Source organism: Capra hircus, chromosome 18 (genome assembly GCF_001704415.2).
Source record: "Capra hircus breed San Clemente chromosome 18, ASM170441v1, whole genome shotgun sequence".
Taxonomy (NCBI): Eukaryota; Metazoa; Chordata; class Mammalia; order Artiodactyla; family Bovidae; genus Capra; species Capra hircus.
Window position 1 is genome coordinate 44,569,545 of NC_030825.1, and position 22,432 is coordinate 44,591,976.

At 42.9% G+C, this 22,432-nt stretch overlaps 1 protein-coding gene across 1 annotated transcript in view; it reads left to right on the forward strand.

Annotated features, from left to right (window-relative positions):
• GPATCH1 (G-patch domain containing 1) overlaps positions 1-22,432 on the forward strand; it is a 54,865-nt gene that overhangs the window by 22,291 nt on the left and 10,142 nt on the right. The window contains exons 8-16 of the mRNA XM_005692246.2: positions 329-476; positions 3,709-3,788; positions 6,909-7,113; positions 8,899-9,195; positions 10,238-10,416; positions 10,906-11,033; positions 11,715-11,851; positions 12,210-12,376; positions 20,519-20,735. Of these exons, the coding sequence (XP_005692303.2) occupies positions 329-476; positions 3,709-3,788; positions 6,909-7,113; positions 8,899-9,195; positions 10,238-10,416; positions 10,906-11,033; positions 11,715-11,851; positions 12,210-12,376; positions 20,519-20,735 (1,558 nt within the window). The remainder of the gene's footprint in view (positions 1-328; positions 477-3,708; positions 3,789-6,908; positions 7,114-8,898; positions 9,196-10,237; positions 10,417-10,905; positions 11,034-11,714; positions 11,852-12,209; positions 12,377-20,518; positions 20,736-22,432) is intronic.

Genomic DNA, 22,432 nt, shown 5'->3' on the forward strand with positions numbered 1-22,432 from the left:
CTTTCTCCTTTTGGAGGTCTCATTTCGCCCCCTGCACAGCTGCTTGGGTGTGTTCTCCACTTCTCTTCCTGCACTGGGACCCCGACCGTGGCTGCTGCTGAGCCTGGAGGATAGCTGCAGCGTCGGAGGCAGGACATTCCCCTCTGGTCATTGTTTTCCAAAAGACTGGGATCTGTGTGTTAATCTGGGGCTCCCATTCGCTTCCGTCTTGGTGATCTCCAAGTGCTAATGTGGTCTGATCAGTCATATCCTTATAGTAGCTTCATCCTTCAATGTAGGCATACACTAAAAACCTGAAATTGCTCAGTGTGAAATTCTGTTTTTAAAGGCTTTTGGTGTAGGTGCCCTGGAAGAGGAAGATGACGATATCTATGCCACAGAAACTCTATCCAAGTACGATACCGTTTTGAAGGATGAGGAGCCCGGGGACGGACTGTATGGCTGGACAGCACCCAGGCAGTATAAAAGTCAGAAAGGTAATTCCGTGGGTCCACAGCTGATGGTAGGACCAAGTGTCAGGACCTCAGGAAGAAGGGATTGCACAATCGATACTGGAGGGTCAGCCTCTGTGGAGCAGGAAGTCATTGGTCAAAGATGCCAAGTGAGAAACACAGTGGGGAGAAGACAGGCCCACGGTGGGAAGTAAGACAGAAGTGGGATTTAGACCTGTTCAAGGCCAAAGCCAACTGTCAAGGCAAGGTCAAGTGGGGAGGAAGAAGGGGCTGGACTCAGGAAAGGAGCAAGTATGTGGACAGGCGCTGGCTCATGTTGCAAGTCAGAGCTGACACTTGGTCAGAGGGTAGCACTCCCAGCTCAAGGAACTGGGCAGGTGGCCAAAGGAGGCCAACTCAAGAAACCGGTCAGGAAGCCAGGTGTGGGGACCAGGTGGTCTGTCCAGAGAGCCCAGCCCATCTCTTCACTTGCGTATCTGGCCCTTAGGGGCTCTTGTTGAGCTGGGAGATGGACTTCTCTCAGTACACCTGGAATTTCCAGTCAGAGTCTATAGTGATTCACACCCTATGGATCTAAGTAGGATTTCAGTTTTTCTTTCCAGAGAAGGTGTAGGGAGGAGTCAGTAGGTTTTAATGACATGGGATTTGAATCCAGTCAGAATTGTATTTGAATCCTGGCTCTCTCCTCAGTCAGACCTAAATTTGAATCACAGCTCTCTTCTGCCCAGCTGCATGAGTCTTAGAACCATTTGTAAAGTGAGGGTAAAATCCACTCTGAGGGCATTGTAAGGATTAAATGGCATCACAGGTTTGGCATAGTACCTGCCCCAAAGAAGAAATCGTGACTAAATGACACCTCTTATAACAACCACTTAAAGTAAGATGAGAGTCTCAATAAAACAATCCATTTAGACATTTTTAGCTATAGTCAGGTCAAGCTTGGTCTAACACTTATAAAATATATCTCAATAATCTAAACATCACTCCCCAAAATAATGCCCATTTTACATTTCCAGAAGAGAAAAGAGCAGGTGCAAAAATAGTCTTCAGAAGTAGTTTGCTTGATGGCTGTGAGCACGGACTCTGAAGACAGACTTCCTGGGCTCCAGTCCTGGCTCTCCTCAGTAATTGGCTGTGGCCTTAGGCAGGCTGCTTTGCCTCTCTGTGCCTCTGGGCAGTGGGTGTGGCAGTGACTCACCTGCCCATGGAAACCCAGCACTATGTGGGTGCCTCTGTCCTCATCACCACTAAAAAAGTGAAAGTCACTCAGTCGTGTCCGACTTTTTAGGACCCCATGGACTATAGTCCATGGACTAGGAATTCTCTAGGCCAGGATACTGAAGTGGGTAGCCTTTCCCTTCTTTCAGGAGATCTTCTCAACCCAGGAATTGAACCGGGGTCTCCTGCATTGCAGGCAGATTCTTTACCAACTTAGCTATCAGGGAAGCCCAACAAATAGGGTTTTATACAAGGTGCTGGGTGGGTATGTAGCCGGACATTAGTAGACATCACATCCGAGTGGGAATTAGGCTGCTTTTATTTTCTTCCTTTTGCTTACCTGTATTTTCAGATTTTTCTCCCAAGACTATGTATTGGTTTTTTAACTGAAAGACATATAATATTAATGTTATAATATATTAATTAATATTATAACTTGCATTGCCATATGCTAGTTATTCCTTATAGTTGACCAAATATTCATTTGGCATTTTCCATAAGGTCTATGGAAAAACCTAAACAAACTTTGTGGCCAACCCAATACTAACTATATCAATATTAATATATATTGTTATATATATATATATATATATATACACATACATGTATATACTATATTACTAATGTTAACATTTTATTTGTATAGTAATTACTAATCTATAATAAATACGTATTTAAATCTGCCTTCTCCGCCAAATCTTTGGCTCTTTCTTTGTATGGCGCCTTTGCTTTAAATCCCCCTCCTCTCCCCATCAAGCCTGGGTTGGTGCCTCCCTCTAAGCTTCTCACCCTCCCCTTATTACCTGTCTGCCACAGTCCCCTCCCCTCACCTTAGGGTCACACCATCTACAGTTCTGACCTTACGGTTTTTCACTGAGGGAGTCTATATGTAGTCAGCCTCCATAGCTGATTTTTAAATTGTTGTTATTTTTTTGATCAATAGGGCTATAATAGTCTCACGGCTCTCTGTGTATAGATGTTTATTTATTTCTTCAGAACAAATTCATAAAAGTGAAATTGCTGGGTTTTAAAAGAATACCAAATTCCAAGAATGTGAAATTTAGTCTCCCTACAGGATTTTAGGGATTTCCAGAAGCTGGTACAAATATTCTAAGTCAGTTGAAGTACAAAGAATGAGACTATAGGGGAGGGTAGTTACTGGCCAGTGCTGCGTCATAAATGGTTTAAAACCTCAGCACCACCTACACAGCACATAGCCATGCCTGCTTCAGGGTTCAGCACCCAGCTTGTGAAGTGCTGGTGGTCATGTAGCAGCAGCTTTTGGCTACAGAAAATGCAGTTCATGCATATGGATTTTCAGCATAACCTCTAAGTGCAGACAGTCCTTAAGAATCAAAGGGGTTGTCTCTGAGACCAATAAAACCATCCCTAGCTGCAAGTCAGAGGGCTTTAGTCCTCCTGAATTAGTGATCTTTATCTCTTGTTTGAATTTCAATTGAGAAGAAGCACTTTTAATTAGTCCCACAATTAGATTACAGGCTGACCTGGTTGTACTGCCTTCCATGCCTTATTTGGATGGTTGCTAAAGAAACTGGGACTTCCCTGATGGTTCAGATGGTAAAGCGTCTGCCTACACTGTGGGAGACTCAGGTTTGATCCCTGGATTGGGAAGATCCTCTGAAGAAGGAAATGGCAATTTTGTCGCCCCATGGTTCTCCATGACTCTTTCAAAGTTATTTTTATTTTTTATCTATAATTGTTCTCTTGATGGTTTTGAGATCTGTTACTCCATAGAGTATATTCTCTGGTGCCCCTTAGCTTAGGACCTCAGGTACTTTTTCTAGATAATATCGATTGAGGTGCCATGGGCAGCCTAATCTGCACAGGGCGGTGTGCTCTGGGCTGCTGGTCACTGAGTCAACAGAGGTGTGAGGGCTTTACAGGCCATTCTTTCCTCCCTTTTACTGATAGCAGTGACATGTAGTGTTTTATGATCTTGGAGATAAACAACTGAGGTCTTTTGTCTTATTCTAATCTTCTTTGCCTCTGGAACTAATCAAATTACATCATTTTGTAGAATCAGAGAAAGACCTTCGCTACATTGGCAAAATTTTGGATGGCTTTTCCTTGGCTTCTAAACCTTTATCTTCCAAGAAAGTAAGTTTTGTTTTTTTTTCCTTGCTGGTTTAATGTTTAAAATATCTGCTGCTGTGTAATCTCAGTTATTATATTAACAACTGAAAAGATAAATAAATTCTGTTGACTGAGGCAACAGCTTGGTGACTATTAATGGTCCAGGGAAACATTCTATGTTGGAAATGTCAGTCAGTAGCCACACTGTGTCCAAAACATCTAACTGCTAATCTTTTTTTTTTTTTCCTAATATATTTATCTGTTCAGCTGCTTCGGGTCTTAGTTGTGGCACACGGGATCATTCATTGTGGTGCATGGGCTTTAGTAGTTCTGGTCTGGGCTTAGTTGCTCCATAGCATGTGGGATCTTAGTTCTCCGACCAGGGATCAAACTCCTGTCCCCTGCATTGCAAGGCAGAGTCTTAACCACTAGGGATTCTTGGACCACTAGAGAAGTCCCTAACTGCTAATCTTTTAAATCTGAGCTTCAAGTGAGTGGTTATTTCCATTAAGGAAGAATTATATTAGAAGCTGGTAGGAGAATAGAATTGATACAACCCTAGGGGCAATGTAACTTATAGAAAGTTTCAAAGAGCCATAGCAGCTCCTGGTCCCGACTCTTCCTGGCAGCCATGGAGCACATTAGCTGCTATGGGCAGGGCTCCCTGGGCTCCTTGCTTGTGCCAGCTGGACGGGAGAAAAGCTAGGAGCATGTGGGTCGATCCTGGGGAGAACTCTCCATGCCTTTCCAGACAGTCCTGTCTCTGTGGGCTTTTTCACAGCTTTGGACACATGATTCTTTTTTTTTTTTTTTTTTAGCTTTGGACACATGATTCTTTAACACCTATCAGAGCCCCATGCTCATAGGTTTGAGTGGGTGGTTGGTAGTTCAGGAGGGGTGTCTGACCATTTGTCTCCTTGGCGTCCTTATGTTAGATTGTTCCATATTTCAACGGGTTTTTTGTTTTTGACTCAGTAAACATTTGTTAAGTATCTCTGTGGCTTGGCCTGTAGTTCTCCAGAACGTGGGAAGCCAGGAACAGCGTAGCCTGAGAAATTATATATGGTATTATAGTGGCTTTGATTTGTTTAGTTGTGATAGTTAATGGAACAGTGAGCAGAATATATCAGAACAGTATGGGGCACACAGTAAGCTGCTATCACTTACCAGAAATGTCAAAGGGGAGTGAGTATGAGTTTTTTATATGAATGAAAGGGAGCATTAAAATGGTTGAGAGGGACTTTCCCAGTGGTCCAGTAGTTAAGACTTTGTCTTCTAATTCAGGAGGTATAGGTTCAGTCCCTGGTCAAGGAGCTAAGATCCCACATGCCTCATGGCCGAAGCACCAAGACATAAAACAGAAATAATATTGTAACAAATTTAATAGAGACTTTAAGAATGATCCACATTAAAAACAAATCTTTAAAACGATCGAGAAGTACTTATTCTACTCAGTGTTCAAGACTAAGTCTTGGCCCCCAAGTAGCTCCTGCTCATTGAGAGCGCTAGACAGACAAACCCAGTGTTGTGGGCAGGATGTATAAATGGAGAGAAGGACACTGGTGGTTCCTCACTGGAGAGGGCTTTGGGCATGATCAATTCAGAGCGGGATTGTGTTCACTGAACCTCTCACGGACAGGCAGGTTTTCTAATATGTGCCTAAAAACCCAGGCTCTGCATCCAGAAGCAAAACAGAGCAATGATTTAGCAGAGGGAGTGAAATGTTTTGAATGCAGTGAAAGTGAAAGTCGCTCAGTCGTGTCCGACTCTTTGCGACCCCATGGACTATGCAGTCCATGGAATTCTCCAGACCAGAATACTGGAGTGGATAGCCTTTCCCTTCTCCAGGGGATCTTCCCAACCCAAGGATCTAACCCAGGTCTCCCGTATTGCAGGCGGATTCTTTACCATCTAAGCCACAAGGGAAGCCCAAGAATGCAGAGTGGGTAGCCTATCCCTTCTCCAGCAGATCTTCTCAACCCAGGAATAGAACCAGGGTCTCCTGCATTGCAGGCAGATTCTTGTACCAACTGAGCCATCAGGGTAGCCCTTGAATGCAGTAGAGGAGAATGAGGAAGAGTCGTGTATATACGCACTTCTTTTCTGCCACGCCCTTCTGGATTTTTGTGTCATGGTAACAGGAGAATGTTCCTGGCTGATTTGGGAGTCTGTGTTTTTCAGAGAAGGCAGTCAAGCTAAGATGATAAAAATGAGATTTGCTAACAATGATCATAGCACCCTTTCATGACTCTCATCGGACCAGGTGCTTGCCCCAGGCTGCACCTTACAGCCACCTGTGAAATTTGGGAAACTCCAACCACAGCTGACATTTTTTAATGGGACAGAATGCAGGCACCAGTAGTGTTAAACCCCCCAGGTGAGTGCAGTGTGTGGCTGGAGCTGAGAACATTCAGTGATTCACTGATCATAGAGCTCAGAATGCCAGGTAGCTGAAAAATCTAGAAAATGGATTATATAGGACTGCCTTAAGCATGTATTTGTTAGACCAGGAGCAAGGAAGACCATTTAGAGCAGTAATTTAAAAATGTCTAGTGCTTTCTTTTAGCTTCTCTGTTCCACCATCAGGAATGCCTGAGTTTCCCAAATGTACTTTAATTTCAGTGAAGTACTGAAATTAAATAAAATTTTACATCTCCAGTACCCTAATAACATTTTTTAATCAGTCATACTATTTGAACATTAAACTAGGAGAGATTACAGGGGAAAAAAAAAACTTATTTAAAGTAATTTTTTAAAAGCTAAGCCATGAATCATACTTTTCTAAGTTTTCTAATTCACAGTGGACCGGTTCCCCACGTGAACCAGTTGCGTTAACTATAGTTATCATAGTTATCGTTATTCTTCCTATGATGTAAAGCATGCGCAGTAGCATCTCTGTTAAGAGTGCTCAGGGGTGATATCTAAAATGTCTGACCTTGAGAACAGGGTGGTTCTGATGCCCCTCCACATCCAGGATGGGTATTGCCTGGGCACTTGGGCAGGCTGTTCCTGGGGCTGCTGCCCTGCCTAGGAAAGAGTGGGATTAACAACGCCCAGAGGTAATGCGCTTTCTTGGTTCAGTAAAACGTGATCACCTTGCTGCCTGTATATTCTGAATTTTGCTTCATTGTATTTTTTTGTAAGATTTATCCACCACCCGAATTGCCAAGAGACTATCGACCAGTGCATTATTTCAGACCTGTGGTGGCCGCAACCTCAGAGAACTCCCACTTACTTCAGGTATTATCAGAGTCAGCCGGGAAGCCAACAAATGATCCAGGGACACATAGTAGGCACCAGCTGAATGCCTGCAAACGGGGAGAGTTGCTAGGAGAGACGCCTATTCAAGGTACGTGCCATGGAGAAGGTTAAAATCATTATGTTTATAATAACCTGAGCTACCCAAAGCAAAACGGAAAGTCCTTTTTCCACTGAAGCTTTTACGTAATTTTGTATTCCCAGGCTGTGGGAATGAAAATTGCTGATTGTGAATGGCTTGCTTACCTGTACACAGCCTCTGCTTAGTACTTGCTGTTTCATCATCCGTTTGAGTTGTGTCGTTAGAATTCAAAGCCCTGTCTCAAGTGCAGCAGTTTTCAGACTTTTGGTAGTTGTCCAGGAATGAGGTGAAGACCAGGGCCATGTGTGTCTTCATTTTTTCTGCACAGCCTGGGAACATATGGTTTCTTTTCCTCAGGGGAGAAGGGTACTGTGGGTCTTTACCTGAAAGCCTGAGAGGAGTGAGTGTGTCTGAAAGGATGAACAGATATGGAGAATCTGTAGGCTGGAGCCCAAAGACGCACTGAGAGATGGACTTGGACTTGGTTTGGGAGCCTCAAATACAGTAGACCAAATGAGAATTCTTGGTTCCCCACTTCCTTCCCCAAAGTTGCTCTTTCTCCAGCCTTCCCCTTCTCAGTCAGTGGTACCACCAGTGGCCCCCTGCCCGGCCTAGAACACGGGAATCCTAACTCTCAGCACCTTTCTTCCCCCACCTCCCCTGCCCTACCCAGGCCCTCAGCAAGTCCTCTCAGTCTGCGTCACCAGGCGTGGGGACGCCGTCCACTTGTCTGCATTCCCAATGCTGCCACCCTGGTCTCTGCATCCACCTTCTCTCATCTGGATCACTGCAGCAGCCTCCTTAGTTCCTTTCAACAGCCGCCAAACTACATGACTCCCCTCCTACTCCCCTGAAATCCTCCCCTACTGCTGTTAGGGCCTGTGGACCCCACCCTGCCCGCCTTTCAGGCCACAGCCTCCTCCACTCTCCCTGAACCCCACTGCGGTCCAGGCTTGTGATCCCCCTCCTGCCCTCTGAACCTGCCGCCGTGATGTGCCTCGGGGCCTTCACTTTGCCTCTGCCTCTCTTTTCTCTCCTGTTTTGGCTGTTTATTTATTTTTTTGCTTTGCTCTGAGGCTTGCAGGATCTTAGTTCTCCGACCACAGATTGAAGCCAGGCCCTCGGCCGTGAAAGTACAGAGCCCTAACTGCTCAACCACCAGGGAATTCCCAGCTCCTTCTTTTTACTAGAACTTACCTCAGATATTATGTTTTTAGAGAGACTTTCCAGGCTTTCCCTGCCCACTGTTTGTTAAATATCTCTCTCTCTGCCCCTATGACTAGTCCTCTCATCGTTTTTATTTTCTCCCCCCATAGTCCTCCTCTCATGGCAGGTGAGAGGAGGTGTTGATTCTTGCTTCTTTAGGGTCTGTCTCCCTCACTAGTGAGAGCAGGACCTCGTATGTGTTGTTCTCCCAGCCCCAGGCCCAGCATGGAGTATGCTCAGTGGGCATTTGTGACACTAGTGCCTGACGGGTAACTGTGCTCTGAGCCCGGGCTTTTGCTAACGGAGGCCTGGAGACTGCAGTGTCAGGCCCCTCTGTCTAGGAGCACCCACTTGCCTGATAAACATCGAAGTATTGGCCCCCACTTTTGCCAAGTGTAAAATGGAGGTGGTGTTATTTTATTCCTGTCTAGTCCACAGGGACAGTATGAGTACAGATCACACTGCATGTAAAATACTCCCCTCCAATTACAGAAATTTGTGATATTGAAAATGTACATGTGCAGAGGAATGTGAATATAGGTGTCTTAACAGCATATTTAATCTCTTGCTCTTTTTGTTTCTTTGTAGGGGCACCCACTTCAGTGTTAGAATTTCTGTCCCAAAAAGATAAAGAGAGACTCAAAGAAGTGAAGCAGGCAACTGACCTTAAAGCCGCTCAGCTCAGGGCCAGGAGCCTGGCCCAGAGTGCCTCGGGCAGCAGACCGCAGCCCTCGTCTCCAGATGTCGGACACTGCTCGTGGCACATGGCATTGAGTGGAGGGACGGCCACCACAAGAGCCAGCAACTTCAAACCTTTCGCTAAAGATCCAGCAAAGCAAAAACGATATGAAGAATTTTTAGTGAATATGAAACAGGGTCAGAAAGGTGGGTGCTAGGCCGGGGCCTCCCACATGTCACCACGGGGAGTGTTTTTACTGTTCTGACCCGAGGCCCAGATTCAGAACTGAGTATCCTGCTCTGGCAGTTTTACTTTGCCCTGCTGTGAACACTGTAAAGATTCAAGGCCCTGGCTCTTGACCTAAGAAAGCAAGAACAATTAGCCTGTGTTTCTCTGTATCTCGGGTCCCAAAGATAGCTGTTTAAATAGAGAGCGTGCCTTGGCTAATGCTAAATTACAGACCATTTTCTGTTTGCAAATGTTTGACTTCTGTGTGAGGGTTGTACTTCCTGCCAAGAGAACAAGGTCATTTCCCACTCTGCCTTAAGATCCTAACCATGTAGCCCTAAATCATAGTCTAAAGTTTGACTTACAGAGACAGTTGGCTGTTGAACCCTTGCATGGGAAGAAAGTCACTCTGTGATCTATGAAGTAAATATGGCAAGGCTGAGGCACGAGCTTGCTCACATACGCAGAAGTCCTGCGAGAGCTTGTCCTCAAATTAGAGGGGTTGGTTTTTCAAAGCATGTCCTTGTGTACTGTGCCAAGATTTTATATCCCTGATGTTTTCTTCTTGAATTAAAAAAAAAAATGTTAGAGAAAGAAGTGTTTTCTGCTCAAACTTTGGAATACAGTATACAGATGAATTTTCACTATCTGGTACTAGAAATAAGTTGCTGGCTTTGAAAACTAACTCAAGCATTAGTCTCCCAATATTTTTCTCTGTTATGTGCACGAGGCAGAATTCAACAAAAGCATCATTTTGGGGGGTTAATAAAACATTGACTTAACAAATTATTTTATTATAAAACTGTTCACCATGGTAGACTATTGGTGCTTCAGATAAAAACAGCATTTTGAGGAAGGGAGCACAGTAACCTGCCAAGTACCCCAGTGCCGTGCTCTTCAGAATCTGGCTAACGATTTGTGTTTCCTCTGATGAACTCTACAGTGGTGTGAACAACTTGTTCTCCTATAAGTTCCCCGTGTTTTCCGAGGAGTGAAGCAGGTCCTTGTTCTCCCCCGCAGATGCTCTGGAACGTTGTCTGGACCCCGGTATGACAGAGTGGGAGCGAGGCCGAGAGCGGGACGAGTTTGCCCGGGCAGCCCTGCTCTACGCGTCTTCCCATTCGACGTTGTCCTCCCGGTTCACTCACGCCAAGGAGGAGGACGATTCTGATCAGGTGGAAGTCCCTCGGGACCAAGAGGTCTGTTGCCGCTATTCCCTACGTGGTGAATTTTTTTTTAATTCTTTTGAATTATTTACTTATTTACTTAATTTATTTATTTGGGGGCCTCAGATCTTAGTTGTAGCACATGGGCTCTCTAGTTGTGGCTCGTGGGCCTTGTTGCTCTGCAGCATGTGGGATCTTAGTTCCCTAACCAGGGATTAAACCCATGTCCCCGCCATTGCAAGGGGGACTCTGAACCAGCAGGGAAGCACTTCCTACAAAGCTGAATTTTTAAAATGAAAACACTGTGTAGCCAGATACATTAAATCTTTTGGTGAAAAGCATCAAAATATACATGGCACTATAGAATAAGAGGGAGGTTTGTTCTTTTCGCTTCCAGTATACTTTAGCAGATATATAGCATAAGCTGTTTGAAATTTTTGGGAGATTGTTTGGAAACTCATAGATGGGGAAGCAGGCCAGCTGTGTGGCCACTTGATGAAACAGATGCCTATCTTTTCCCAGAATGACGTCAGTGACAAGCAGTCGGCTGTGAAGATGAAGATGTTTGGGAAGCTTACCCGAGACACATTTGAGTGGCACCCTGACAAGCTTCTGTGTAAGAGGTTTAATGTCCCTGACCCTTATCCAGAGTAAGTGTGATAAACCTGCCTTTATGTCAGTACTTACACCCCTGTGTTAAAGCTTACGATCCCCCTACATACTCGTTTAAATTTCTCTTTTCTAGGTGAACTTACTTGTAAGTACTTGGAACTGCAGACTTTGCAGATTTAACTTGTTTTAATTTGTTACTAAAAAAATAAGCAGACCTCCATTTAGCAAACTTTATTCTGTACTGAAGATAGGAAACTCAGATATGTCAAGTTACAAAAACAAAATGCCTGTCTAATTTGTCACCTTTTTAATCCTGCACATAGAGTTTACATTTAAAATGAAATTTATGTTTTCTGATTTGTTACATGAATTCAACAACTTATCTGATTGTAAACATGGCAAGAAAGCATATCCAGTTGAATCAGATTTTGTCAGAAAATTTAGGCATATTTTTAGCAATGGAACTTTTTTTCCCATGGATATCCCTTGTCAGAGTTAAATTCTGGCTCTTCCTATCATAAGAAAAAACTCCTGACTCCTAAAGTCAGACATTCCAAATTCTAAAATTGCTTTGAGAAGCAAAAACATCTTAAGGGATCTTTTCAGTCAAGTAGAAGGGCTGCTGGTGAAAAACAGGAGACAAGCAGCTTCACAGGAATTTGATTTTATCCTTGCAGTTGTTATTAAAATTATATATATGTTTCCTTTTCAACCCCCAGTTCAACTTTAGTTGGCTTACCGAGAGTGAAACGTGACAAATACTCAGTCTTCAACTTTCTGACGATCCCTGAGACAGCTTCCTCACCTGTGACTCAAGCATCAAGTGAAAAAGTTCCACAGCACCGAGGTTCCGACAGTGAGTAGGGCTTCCCCGGGTCCATGTGCTAACTGTGGTCTCAGCCCCTACCCTGTTGGGAAGACAGAAGTAAAGGGTACAAGCAGTTCAACTACCCATCTAACCCATAGGGTAGAAGCAGTGCAAACCCTCCTGTTAAAAGGATTGTTTATGTGAGTACGTCAGGTCAGGCTGACATGGTCCAGGTGTACACCATTTGTGACTGGGCTCTGCTTCAGCATCTGCCACATTCCTACCACCTCGCACAGTGCTTGGACCATAAAGGCTCACTGATGTTCCTGAATGAATTAAAGAACCATAAGTACAGCTTGCCTTTTGCTTGCTAATTCTGACATTAGGTCTGTGTCCTACCTTTCAGAATCAAGAAAACCATCCAGATGGGATACTTCTAAAGAAGAAAAGAAAGAAGATTCCATTAGTGAATTTTTAAGTTTGGCTAGATCAAAAGTTGGTCCAGCTAAACCAGAGCCCAGTCCATCAGTAAACAAAGAGGAAGAGCGTGCGACGGAATCAGTCTCGAATAAGGTACTCAGGGCTTTCAAGCTCTCTTTGCCTGGCTGACTGTGGCTTTTGCCTTTCCCAGTGGTAATGCTTTGCTGTTATTCGATAGCAGTGGTAAGCAAGCTTTTGCTGTGAAAGGCCAGATATTAAATATTTTAGGCTCTGTGGGCCATACAGTACCATAGCTATTTACCTTTGCTGGTGAGTGAAAAAGAAACTAAATGCAATATGGGGGAAAAAAAAAAAAAAAGAGTTCATCTGTGTTCCAGGAAAACTTTACAAAAACAGGCAGTGGGTTGGCTTTGGCCTATGGGCTGTAGTTTGTCTACATCTGCTCTGCAGTTCAACAATTTCAGACATAGCCTTAATCATTTGAGGAGACGTTATGAACATCTCTACCTGGAATGCCTTTCACTGAATGTCAGACACTGAAACAAAACTCAGTGTATTGTATAGAAAATACTATTTTTTTCAAGTAATAAGTTTCCCTTTTATGGAGACTATAGAGAAAATATTCATTGGGTTTAAAAAAAATTATTGCTGTGGAAATTCCCAGGCAATCCAGTGGTTAGGACTCCACACCGTCATTGTCAGGGCTCGGGTTCAATCCCTGGTCAGAGAACTAAGATCACACAAGCCGTGAGGTGTGGCCCCCTGCAGAAAAAAAAAAAAAGACTGCTTTAATAGTTAAAAGTTGAGCTTAATAAAAAGTTGATTTTATTTCTAATAGCCTCATTAAAATTATTGTGTTTTTAACATACCTTAAACTTCACTGTTTAAAAAAACGTACAGTTCAGTGAGTTTTGCACATACATAAGTTCATGGAGCCAGCACCGTAATCAGGATGCAGAGAGAGGCCATCACCTCAAACTTTCCCTCATGCCGTCTCTTTGTGGCCATACCCTCCCATCACCCTAAACCCGTGTCAACTGTTGCTCTCAACTCTGTCTCCATAGTTTTGTTCCTTGAAGGATGTTATATAAATGGAATCAGGCAATATAAGTAGCCTTTTGAGACTGGCTTCTTTCACTTAGTGTCACGGCTTTGAGATTCCTCAGTACTGGGTGTGTACCCTTTTTGTTGCTTAATATTTCATTGAATGGATATACCACAGCTTCCTGGTCCATTCACTCTTTGAGGACATATAGTTGTTTCCAGCTTTTGGTTATCATAACTAAAGCTGCTGTGACTATTCATGTGTGGATTTGTGTGTGAACGTAAGTTTACGCTTCTCTAGGGTAAATACCTAATTGTGGGATTGGTGGGAAATATATGCATACAGATGTAACTGTAAGAAATTGCCATACTGTATTCCCAAGTGCTGTTTCCTGTATTTTGAAACTTTTCTTGTTAGGTACGTACACACCAAGGATTGTTTTATATAAGGGTATTATGTTTTTATTGGACACTCTGTGAGGCATGCAGGATCAATCCCCAACCAGGGATTGAAACGAGGCCCTTGACAGTGAGTGTGCAGAGTCCTAACCACTGGACTGCCAGGGAATTCCCAGGATTGTTATATTTTCTTGGTGAATTGACCTTTTCATCATGTAATATTACTCTTTATCATTACATTTAAAGTGGGTGTTTAATAAACAGTGTGTCATTGTTATTAGGTCTTTTATTTTTAAATATATTTTGATAATCTGTGTGTTTTAATCTTTGTATGTTATAACCATTTGCATTTAATGTTATTTGTAGATATAACTGGGTTTTGGTTTGTAATTTTATTATTTGTATTCTGTTCCCACTCTTTCATTCCTATGTTTCTCCTTTACTACTTTCTTTCGTATTACTTTAATACTTTTTAGTATTCCATTTTCATTTGTCTAATTTTTTTACTCTGTTTTTTCAGTGATCGCCCTAGGAGTTTCAATGCACATACTTAACCTTTTCACCATGTATTTAGAATTGAGATTTTATCACTTTGAGTGGAATGCTCAATCCCTTTACCCTTCCTGCTTTATGTTGTTGTCTTATGTGCTACATATTAATATATATATTCTCTAAAAACTTCAGCAGACAATATTTAAATTGTTGCTTTCCATCGTTATACATATTTTAGAGAACTGCTGAGCAGATAATATGTTTGATCTACCTGGATATTACCATTTCTGTTCCTGAAGTTCCGAGTTTCCCTCTTATCATTTCCTTCCTTACTTCCTGTAGCGTTGCTTTCCGAGCAGTTCCAACAAATAATTCTCTTCATTTTCCTTCATCTGAGAATATCCTGTATTTCATCTTCATTCCCAAAGGATATTTTTGCTGGATGTAGAATTCTGGGTCAACAGTTCTTTTCTTTCAATCCTTTAAAAATATTCTACCACCTCCTTCTGGCCCCGTGGTTCCTGATGAGAAACCTGCAGCCATTCACCTTGTTCTTCCTCTCCTTGTAATGATGCGAATTTTTTCCTCTGATTCATTTTAAGATTTTCACTTTGTCTTCGGTTTTGGCTGTTTGATAACGATGTATCTGGGTGTGAATTTCTTTGAGATTATTTTGTTTAGGGTTTGCTGAGTTTTTTTTTTTTTAATTTTTATTTTTGCTTTATTTTACCTTACAATACTGGATTGGTTTTGGCATACATTGACGTGAATCCGCCGCGGGTATACATGAGCTCCCAAACATGAACCCCCCTCCCACCTCCCACCCCACATTATCCCTCCAGATCATCCCCATGCACCAGCCCCAAGCATCCTGCATCCTGCATCAAACATAGACTGGCGATTCGTTTCTTACATGATAGTATACATGTTTCAGTGCCATTCTCCCAAATCATCCCACCCTCTCCCTCTCTCTCAGACTCCAAAAGTCTGCTCTACACATCTGTGTCTCTTTTGCTGTCTCGCATACAGGGTCATCATTACCATCTTTCTAAATTCCATATATATGTGTTAGTATACTGTATTGGTGTTTTTCTTTCTGACTTACTTAATCTTTAAGTTTGTGTTTGGACAAATTTGGGGCATTTTCAGCTATTATTTTCTTAAAATATTTTCCTTTTATAAAAATTCTTTTTTGCCACACAGAGTGGCTTATGAGATCTTAGTTTCCTGATTGGTGATGGAACCCAAGTCCTCAGTGGTGAAATTGCAGAATCCTAACCACTGAACCACCAGGGAATTCCCCGAGATACATTTTTCTGCACACATTCTCACGCTTCTCTTGAGACTGTGATGACATTAAATGAACTTGTACTATAGGTCTCTGAGCCTCTGTTCTGTTTTTCAATCTTTTTTTCCCCCGTTTACATCAGATAATTTCTCTTGATTTGTCTTTAAGTTCACTGAGTCTTTTCTCTGCCATTTCCATTCTGCTGTTGAGTCCATCCAGTGAATTTTTAACTTGGGTTATTGTATTTATATCTTTTATTTATTTGCTAAGACTTTTGAAAAATCTTTCTATTTGTTTGTCTTTATTCTTGAAGCATGGTTATCATAGCTACTTTAAAATCTATCTCCTAATTCCAACATTTTTGTCATTTGAGGTTGGCGTCTATTGATTATCTTTTGCAAGCTGAGATTTTCTTGTTTGTTGGTGTACCAAGTAAGTTTTGTCTCTGGCCATACCACCGTGAATGCACCCGATCCCAACTGATCTTAGAAGCTAAGCAGGGATCTGCTTAGTACTTGATGGGAGAATGCCTGGGACTAGCAGGTGCTATAGCTATAGGCTTTTTGGGCTTCTCTAGTGGCTCAGATGATGAAGAATCTGCCTGTCATTTAGGAGAGCCGGGTTCATTCCCTGGGTTGGAAAGATCCTCTGAAGAAAGGAATGGCTACCTACTCCAGGATTCTTGCCTGGAGAATTCCATGAACAGAGGAGCCTGGCAGGCTACAGTGCATGGGGTCGTAAAGAGTTAGACGTAACTTAGCGACTAACACTTTCGCTATTCAGGGTTGGATTGCATTCTGGATACTTTGAATGTTAATATTATGAGATTCTGGGTCTTGTTTAAATTCTAAGGAGAATCTCGATGTTTTGTATTGTTTTGTTTTGCTTAAGTGGACAATGGACCTAATTAGGTTCAGGCTACAAGTTCTAACTCATCTTGGTTGAAATGCTCTTCAAGTTTTCAAAGCCTTTATAGTACTCTTCAGATCTTTCCTGTATGTGCTGATCCTCATGGCTGGTAGTTAATCCCATAGTTCTGTTATCAAAGGCTATGGTTTGCTGTTCAAAATCAGATCCCTGAGCTCAGAGGTGAGGCAGAAAGAAACTCATTAATCCTGGATCACCTTATCCAGCTCCTCCTCTTCCTGATATTGCTGACATGCCCTTTAAGTCCTCCAGTCGGAAAGCTGGGGCTTTTGCTTCCTTGCTCTGCCTTGCACTTCCCGTGACTTTTTCTGTCTGGAGTCAAGTGGCAGGAGACAGGCCGGGGAACACAGCAGTGACATTCACTCCAGACCGTTGGAGACACAGCTCCCATGGCCAGGAAAAATGGTCCCCTCCTGCTGAGCCCAGCAGCAGCAGCCATCCCCCATGCCACCGTGGGTTTGGAACCATGCCTGTTGGGGTCTGATGGTATAAAACCCAGCGGTTCTGGCTCTGTGATATGGTCAATGGGTTAGAAAGCCTTCTAAATTTTCTCAGATCATGTTGCGATAGTATTTAGATAATTTTGGCTGAAATGTCTTGGTTCTTGCTTTCTTTAGTTATTAGCTTGTGACCCTAGGAGGGTCTCTTCCCCTTTCTGAGTTACTTAATTTCTTTCCCTGAATCACCACAATTGTGAATGTGCACACTTTCGATGGAAGGTGGGGGTGGTGGTGGTTAGGGAGCTTTGTAGATGTAGTTGTTGTGTGTTTGGTGTATGTTTTTATTGTTTAATTTCAGTACAGCTCCTATTATATTCTAGAAAAATGTAAACAAAAAAATCTTCTGTGTCTAAGTGTGGAATGTCTTATATACTCATGTACATTTAATAATGTGCATATTTGCTCAGCTGCTCAATCGTGTTCGACTCTTTGCAACCGCATGGACTATACCCCACCAGGCTCCTCTGTCCATGGCATTTTCCAGGCAAGAATCCTGGAGTGGGTTGCCATTTCCTACCCCAAGGGACATTTAATAATACAGACACTATTAAAGGTCAGGACTGTCTGCAAACACTGTCATTCAGTAATGGTCCATGCATGTGACTTTGGTGTTTGTGGTTTGTCATAAAAATATCAAATACATGACTTTTGTAGGCAATTGTGGCTATGATTTCCTGTGCTTCGCTGTTAGCCTCTCTCCTGACATTTTTATAACTTTGAAAAGTTTGAAACAATCTTGAAAGTTTAGATACAGTGTAGATAATTTTGTTTTCTTGAACCACTTGAGTATAAATTGCCAGCCGGATACCCCGTCACACCCACGTTTTCTTTTAAAGAAGCGCATCCTCTTTTTATGTATTTATTTGGCCTCATCAGGCCTTAGTTGCAGCTCACAGGATCTGTGTTTCATCATCATGTGGGATCTTTCATTGCAGTGCACAGACCCTCTCTAGTTGTGGCTCTCAGGCTTAGTTACCCGGCGGCATGTGGGATCTTAGTTCCCCGACCAGGGATCAAATCCTTGTCCCCTGTATTTCAAGGATTCTTAACCACTGGACCACTGGGGAAGTCCCAAGAAGGGCGTTCTCTTATACAACCGTGGAACATTGATCACCGTCAGCAAGTCAACTTTGAGGCGTTACTATTGCTCAGTGCTCCAACCCGTTCGAGACCCACTAGCTGTCCCTCATAGCCAAAGAGGGCAGCGCAGCATCGCTGTTGCGTTGAGCTGCCACGACTCTTTAGCCTCCTTCAGTCTTGGAACAGTTCCTCAGTCTTTCCTTGACTCTCCTGATCTCGATGCTTTTGAAGATTATGGGCCAGTGGTTTGTAGAACAGTCCTCAGTTTAGGCTCATCTGGCCTTTACTTAGGATTAGATCCGCGCCTGCCTTTTTGGCAGGAACACCTCAGAAGGGGTGCCGCTGTGGTCCCAGTGTGTCCTGCCAAAATGGCACATGGTGTTGACTTGTCCTGTTCCTGATTCTCACTTTGATTACTCAAGTAAGGTGGTATCTACCGGACCTCTCCACTAGGAAGTTAGTCTTTTCCCTTTTGTAGTTAAGTACATTTATTTATTTATTATTTTACTTTGTTTTAATACAAATTGAAGAGCTCTGAAATATATAAACACCCTGTCCCTCATCAAATTATTTCTATCACGGTGGACCCATGGTTTCCTATTTTATCCAAAGGGATAATTGAGTACTGTCATTTTTTTTGACCGCACTGTGTGGCATGTGGGATCTTAGTTCCCTGACCAGGGATTGAACCCATGCTTTCTGCAGTGGAAGCGTGGAGTCTTAACCACTGGACTGCCAGGGAAATCCCAGCTTATTTTAATGCTCCAGCTGTCCTGGTTTGGTTAGTTGAAGCCCATTCAGTTTGGCTCCTGTGTGCCGTTGGTACATCCCTCTTATGCTGTGAGCGTGTCCTCACTTTCTGGGCACAGTTAGATGCTCTAAGCTCCTTTTTTTATATCTCAGCCCCAATTCTAGAGTCAGTCCTTACTCCAAGGTGCCCTGGTTATTTTTAGTGGACAATGATATCCTTAATTTTTTCCTATGGGAAAGGATTTTTACACAGTCACAAACTCCATCTTGTATTGGTTTTCTTCACATATTTATAACTCTGCTTCAGAAGTTGGAGGTGGTGTGGGATATGGGAGGGGCTCCTGGCCGAGAGCGAGAGCTCCACCAGGTAGAGTCCAGGCCCAGTCGGGGCACGTGGCATGTGTGTGTATGTAGAGCACACGTGCGTCTTTGACAGAGCCTCTTGTCCTTCCTGACCTACATTCTTCAGTGGTAAAACGGAAGGACTGAAGTGGATTCTGATCTCAGCCACTCTTGTGGCTGCTGTTTACACTTAGCAGTTTAGATCACCCCATGTCTGTGTGATACGCTGTTGGGATGTGGGAACCATGCCTTCTTCATACCTTTGTCCCTGTTTATAGAATGGAGTATGTACAAAGTCACTAGCCTGACCCCCTATCCTGGGGCTGCTTTTAGGAAGGGTGACCTGTAATTGCAGAGGGGAGCTCCAGGACCACTTTGTCAGTGTGTTCCTCGCACTCTCCCCATTGTGTGGTTGTTCAGTCACTCAGTCATGTCCAACTCTTGGCGACCCCATGGACTGCAACAGGCCAGACTTCCCTGTCCCTCACTGTCTCTTGGAGTTTGCTCAAACTTGTCCATTGAGTCAGTGATGCCATCCAACCATCTCATCCTCTGTCGTCCCCTTCTCCTCCAGCCTTCAATCTTTCCCAGCATCAGGGTCTTTTTCCAATGAATTGGCTCTTCAAATCAGGTGACCAAAGTATTGAAGCTTCAGCCTCAACATCAGTCCTTCCAATGAATATTCAGGGTTGATTTCCTTTAGGATTTACTGGTTTGATCTTGCTATCTAAATGTGGAGATCCCCAGTTTTCAGCACCTTTTAATGAGTACACTGTCTCCATTACCCTTCATGTTTGGACCTCTAAAGGCTCAGATAGACTTTTTTTTAAAAATTTATTGATTGATTGATTTTTGGCTGTGCTGGGTCTTCGTTGCTGTCCGGCGCCTTTCTCTAGTGGCAGCAGCAGGGGCTACTACTTGTTGCGGTGCCCAAGCTTCTCACCGGTGGCTTCTCTTGTTGTGCAGCACGGGCTCTAGGGCACGTGGGCTTAGTAGTTGTGGCTCACAGACTTACTGGCTCCTCAGCATGTGGGATCTTCCCAGACCAGGGATCGAACCGGTGTCTGTTGCATTGCAAGGTGGGTTCCTAACCACTGGACCACCATAGAAGCCTCAGATAGACTTTTGGAACCAGGACAGAGGTGCTGTGCTAGTCCCTGCTGCCTTTTTCTGGGTCCCTTGCAGTTCTGATTAATGACCTATTTCCATGAGAGGTTTCAGCTACTTCTACCAGTCAGCGTGGTCTACAGGTATTGATTGAATCAGAAAAATACCACAAAATGATAATATGTGAGTGATCATTGTTTAGTTAGCAAATGTGTGGATATGGAGGCCCACACACATGAGGATAAGCATAAGTACCTGTGTGTGTGCGTCTGCCGTGTTCTAGAACATGTAGCTCTTTTCATCCTTGCCTCTTCACCTCTGACTCTTATTTCACGGTTAATACAGGTAGTGAACAAAGATGCGGATTCACAGACTGAAGGAGAGGGTAGCCGCCCATCCATGGACTTATTCAAAGCCATCTTTGCCGGCTCCTCTGATGAGAAGTCTTCGTCCTCTGAGGATGAGGAAGGTGACAGTGAGGATGATCAGGAGGGTACCAGGGAAGCTGACTCCAAAAGTTCCCAAGAGACTGACTTGGTTGAAGCATCATCTGTGGCACAAGGTATGTCAAATATTTCAGACTTTGGAATCTGAAAAAGAAAACTGGTGTCTATAGAGAAGCTGCTGCTTCATTTGGTATCAATTTTTAACCAAGGTAATTAGCAACTGATGATTAAGTTTTTAAGGTTCGTGTTTTTTAAATTAAAACAAGTTGTATTTAAGTATAGTTAATTTACAGTATTACGTTTTGGGCGTATGACATAGTGATTCAAAAGTTTTATGGATGATACTCCGTTCAAAAGTGCTCTGAAATTTTGGCTCTGTCCCCTGTGCTGCACAACATGTTCTTGCAGCTTTTTGGCTGGTGGTGGTGTTGTACCTTGCAGCTCACTGGATCTTAGTTCCCTGACCAAGGACCAAACCCGCACTCTCGGCAGTAAAAGTGCAGAGTTCTAACCAGTGGGCTGCCAGGGAATACCCTGTAGCTCACTTATTTTATACGCAGTAGTTTGTGTCACTGAATCCCCTACCCTTCTCTTGCCCCTCTCTCATTATCTCTCCCCACTGGTAAACACCAGACTGTTTTCTGTGTCTGTGAGTGTGTTTCTGTTCTGTTATATTCATTCACTCGTTTTATTTTTGATACTCCCATGTAAGTGATAATGTGCTGTGTTTGTCTTTCTCTGAATTATTTCACTATACATAATACCTTCCAGGTCCATCCATGTTGTTGCAAATGGCAAAATTTCCTTTTTTATGGCTGAATAATATTCCTGTGTATGTGTGTGTGTGTGTGTGCGTGTGTATGCCATATCTTCTTTATCCATTCATCTGTTGATGGACACTTAGGTAGCTTACATATCTTGGCTATTATGCTGCTGTGAACATTTGGGTAGATATATCTCTTCAAAATAGAGTGTTTTTTTTTTTTTTTTTTCTGGAAATATACTCAGGAGTGGGATTGCTGGGTCCTATGATAGTTCTATTTAGTTTTTGAGGAATCTCTGTCTTACTTTTCACAGCGGCTGCACCAGTGTACACTCCTACCAGCAATGTACAAGAATTCTTTGCTCTGCATCCTCACCAACATTTGTTATTTGTGGTCTTTTTGATGGTAGGCATTCTGACAAGTGTAAGGTGATATCTTGTGTTTTTGTTTTGTTTTTTCTCGTCATGTTCTGATTTGCATTCCTCTGCTGATTAATGATGTTGAACATCTTTTCATGTGCCTGTTGGCCATCTGTATGACTTCTTTGAAAAATATGTCTTCAGGTCTTGTGCCCATTTTTTAATTAGGTTGTTTACTTTTAAAATTTTTTTGATGTTGAGTTGTATGAGCTGTTTAACTATTTTGGACATTAACCCTTTATCAGTCATGTCATTTGCAAATATTTGTTCCATTCAGTTGTCTTTTCATTGTGTTGATGGTTTTCTTTGCCATGTAAAAGCTTTTTAGTTTAATTAGGTCTTATTTGTTTATTTTTGCTTTCCTTAGTAGACAGATCCAAAAATATTTATATAATTTATAGAACGGCAACCCACTCTAGTATTCTTGCCTGAAGAATCCCATGGACAGAGGAGAGCCTGGTGGGGTACAGTCCATGGGGTCACAAAGAGTAAGACATGACTGAGTGACTTTCACTCACTCACTCATTCATAATCTTTTGCATTTTTAATTGAGATGGAGCAGAGTTCTTTTTTTTTTCCTCCTCTCTGGCAGAAATCTATGGAATATCTTTAGAATGGCTATGTTTGATA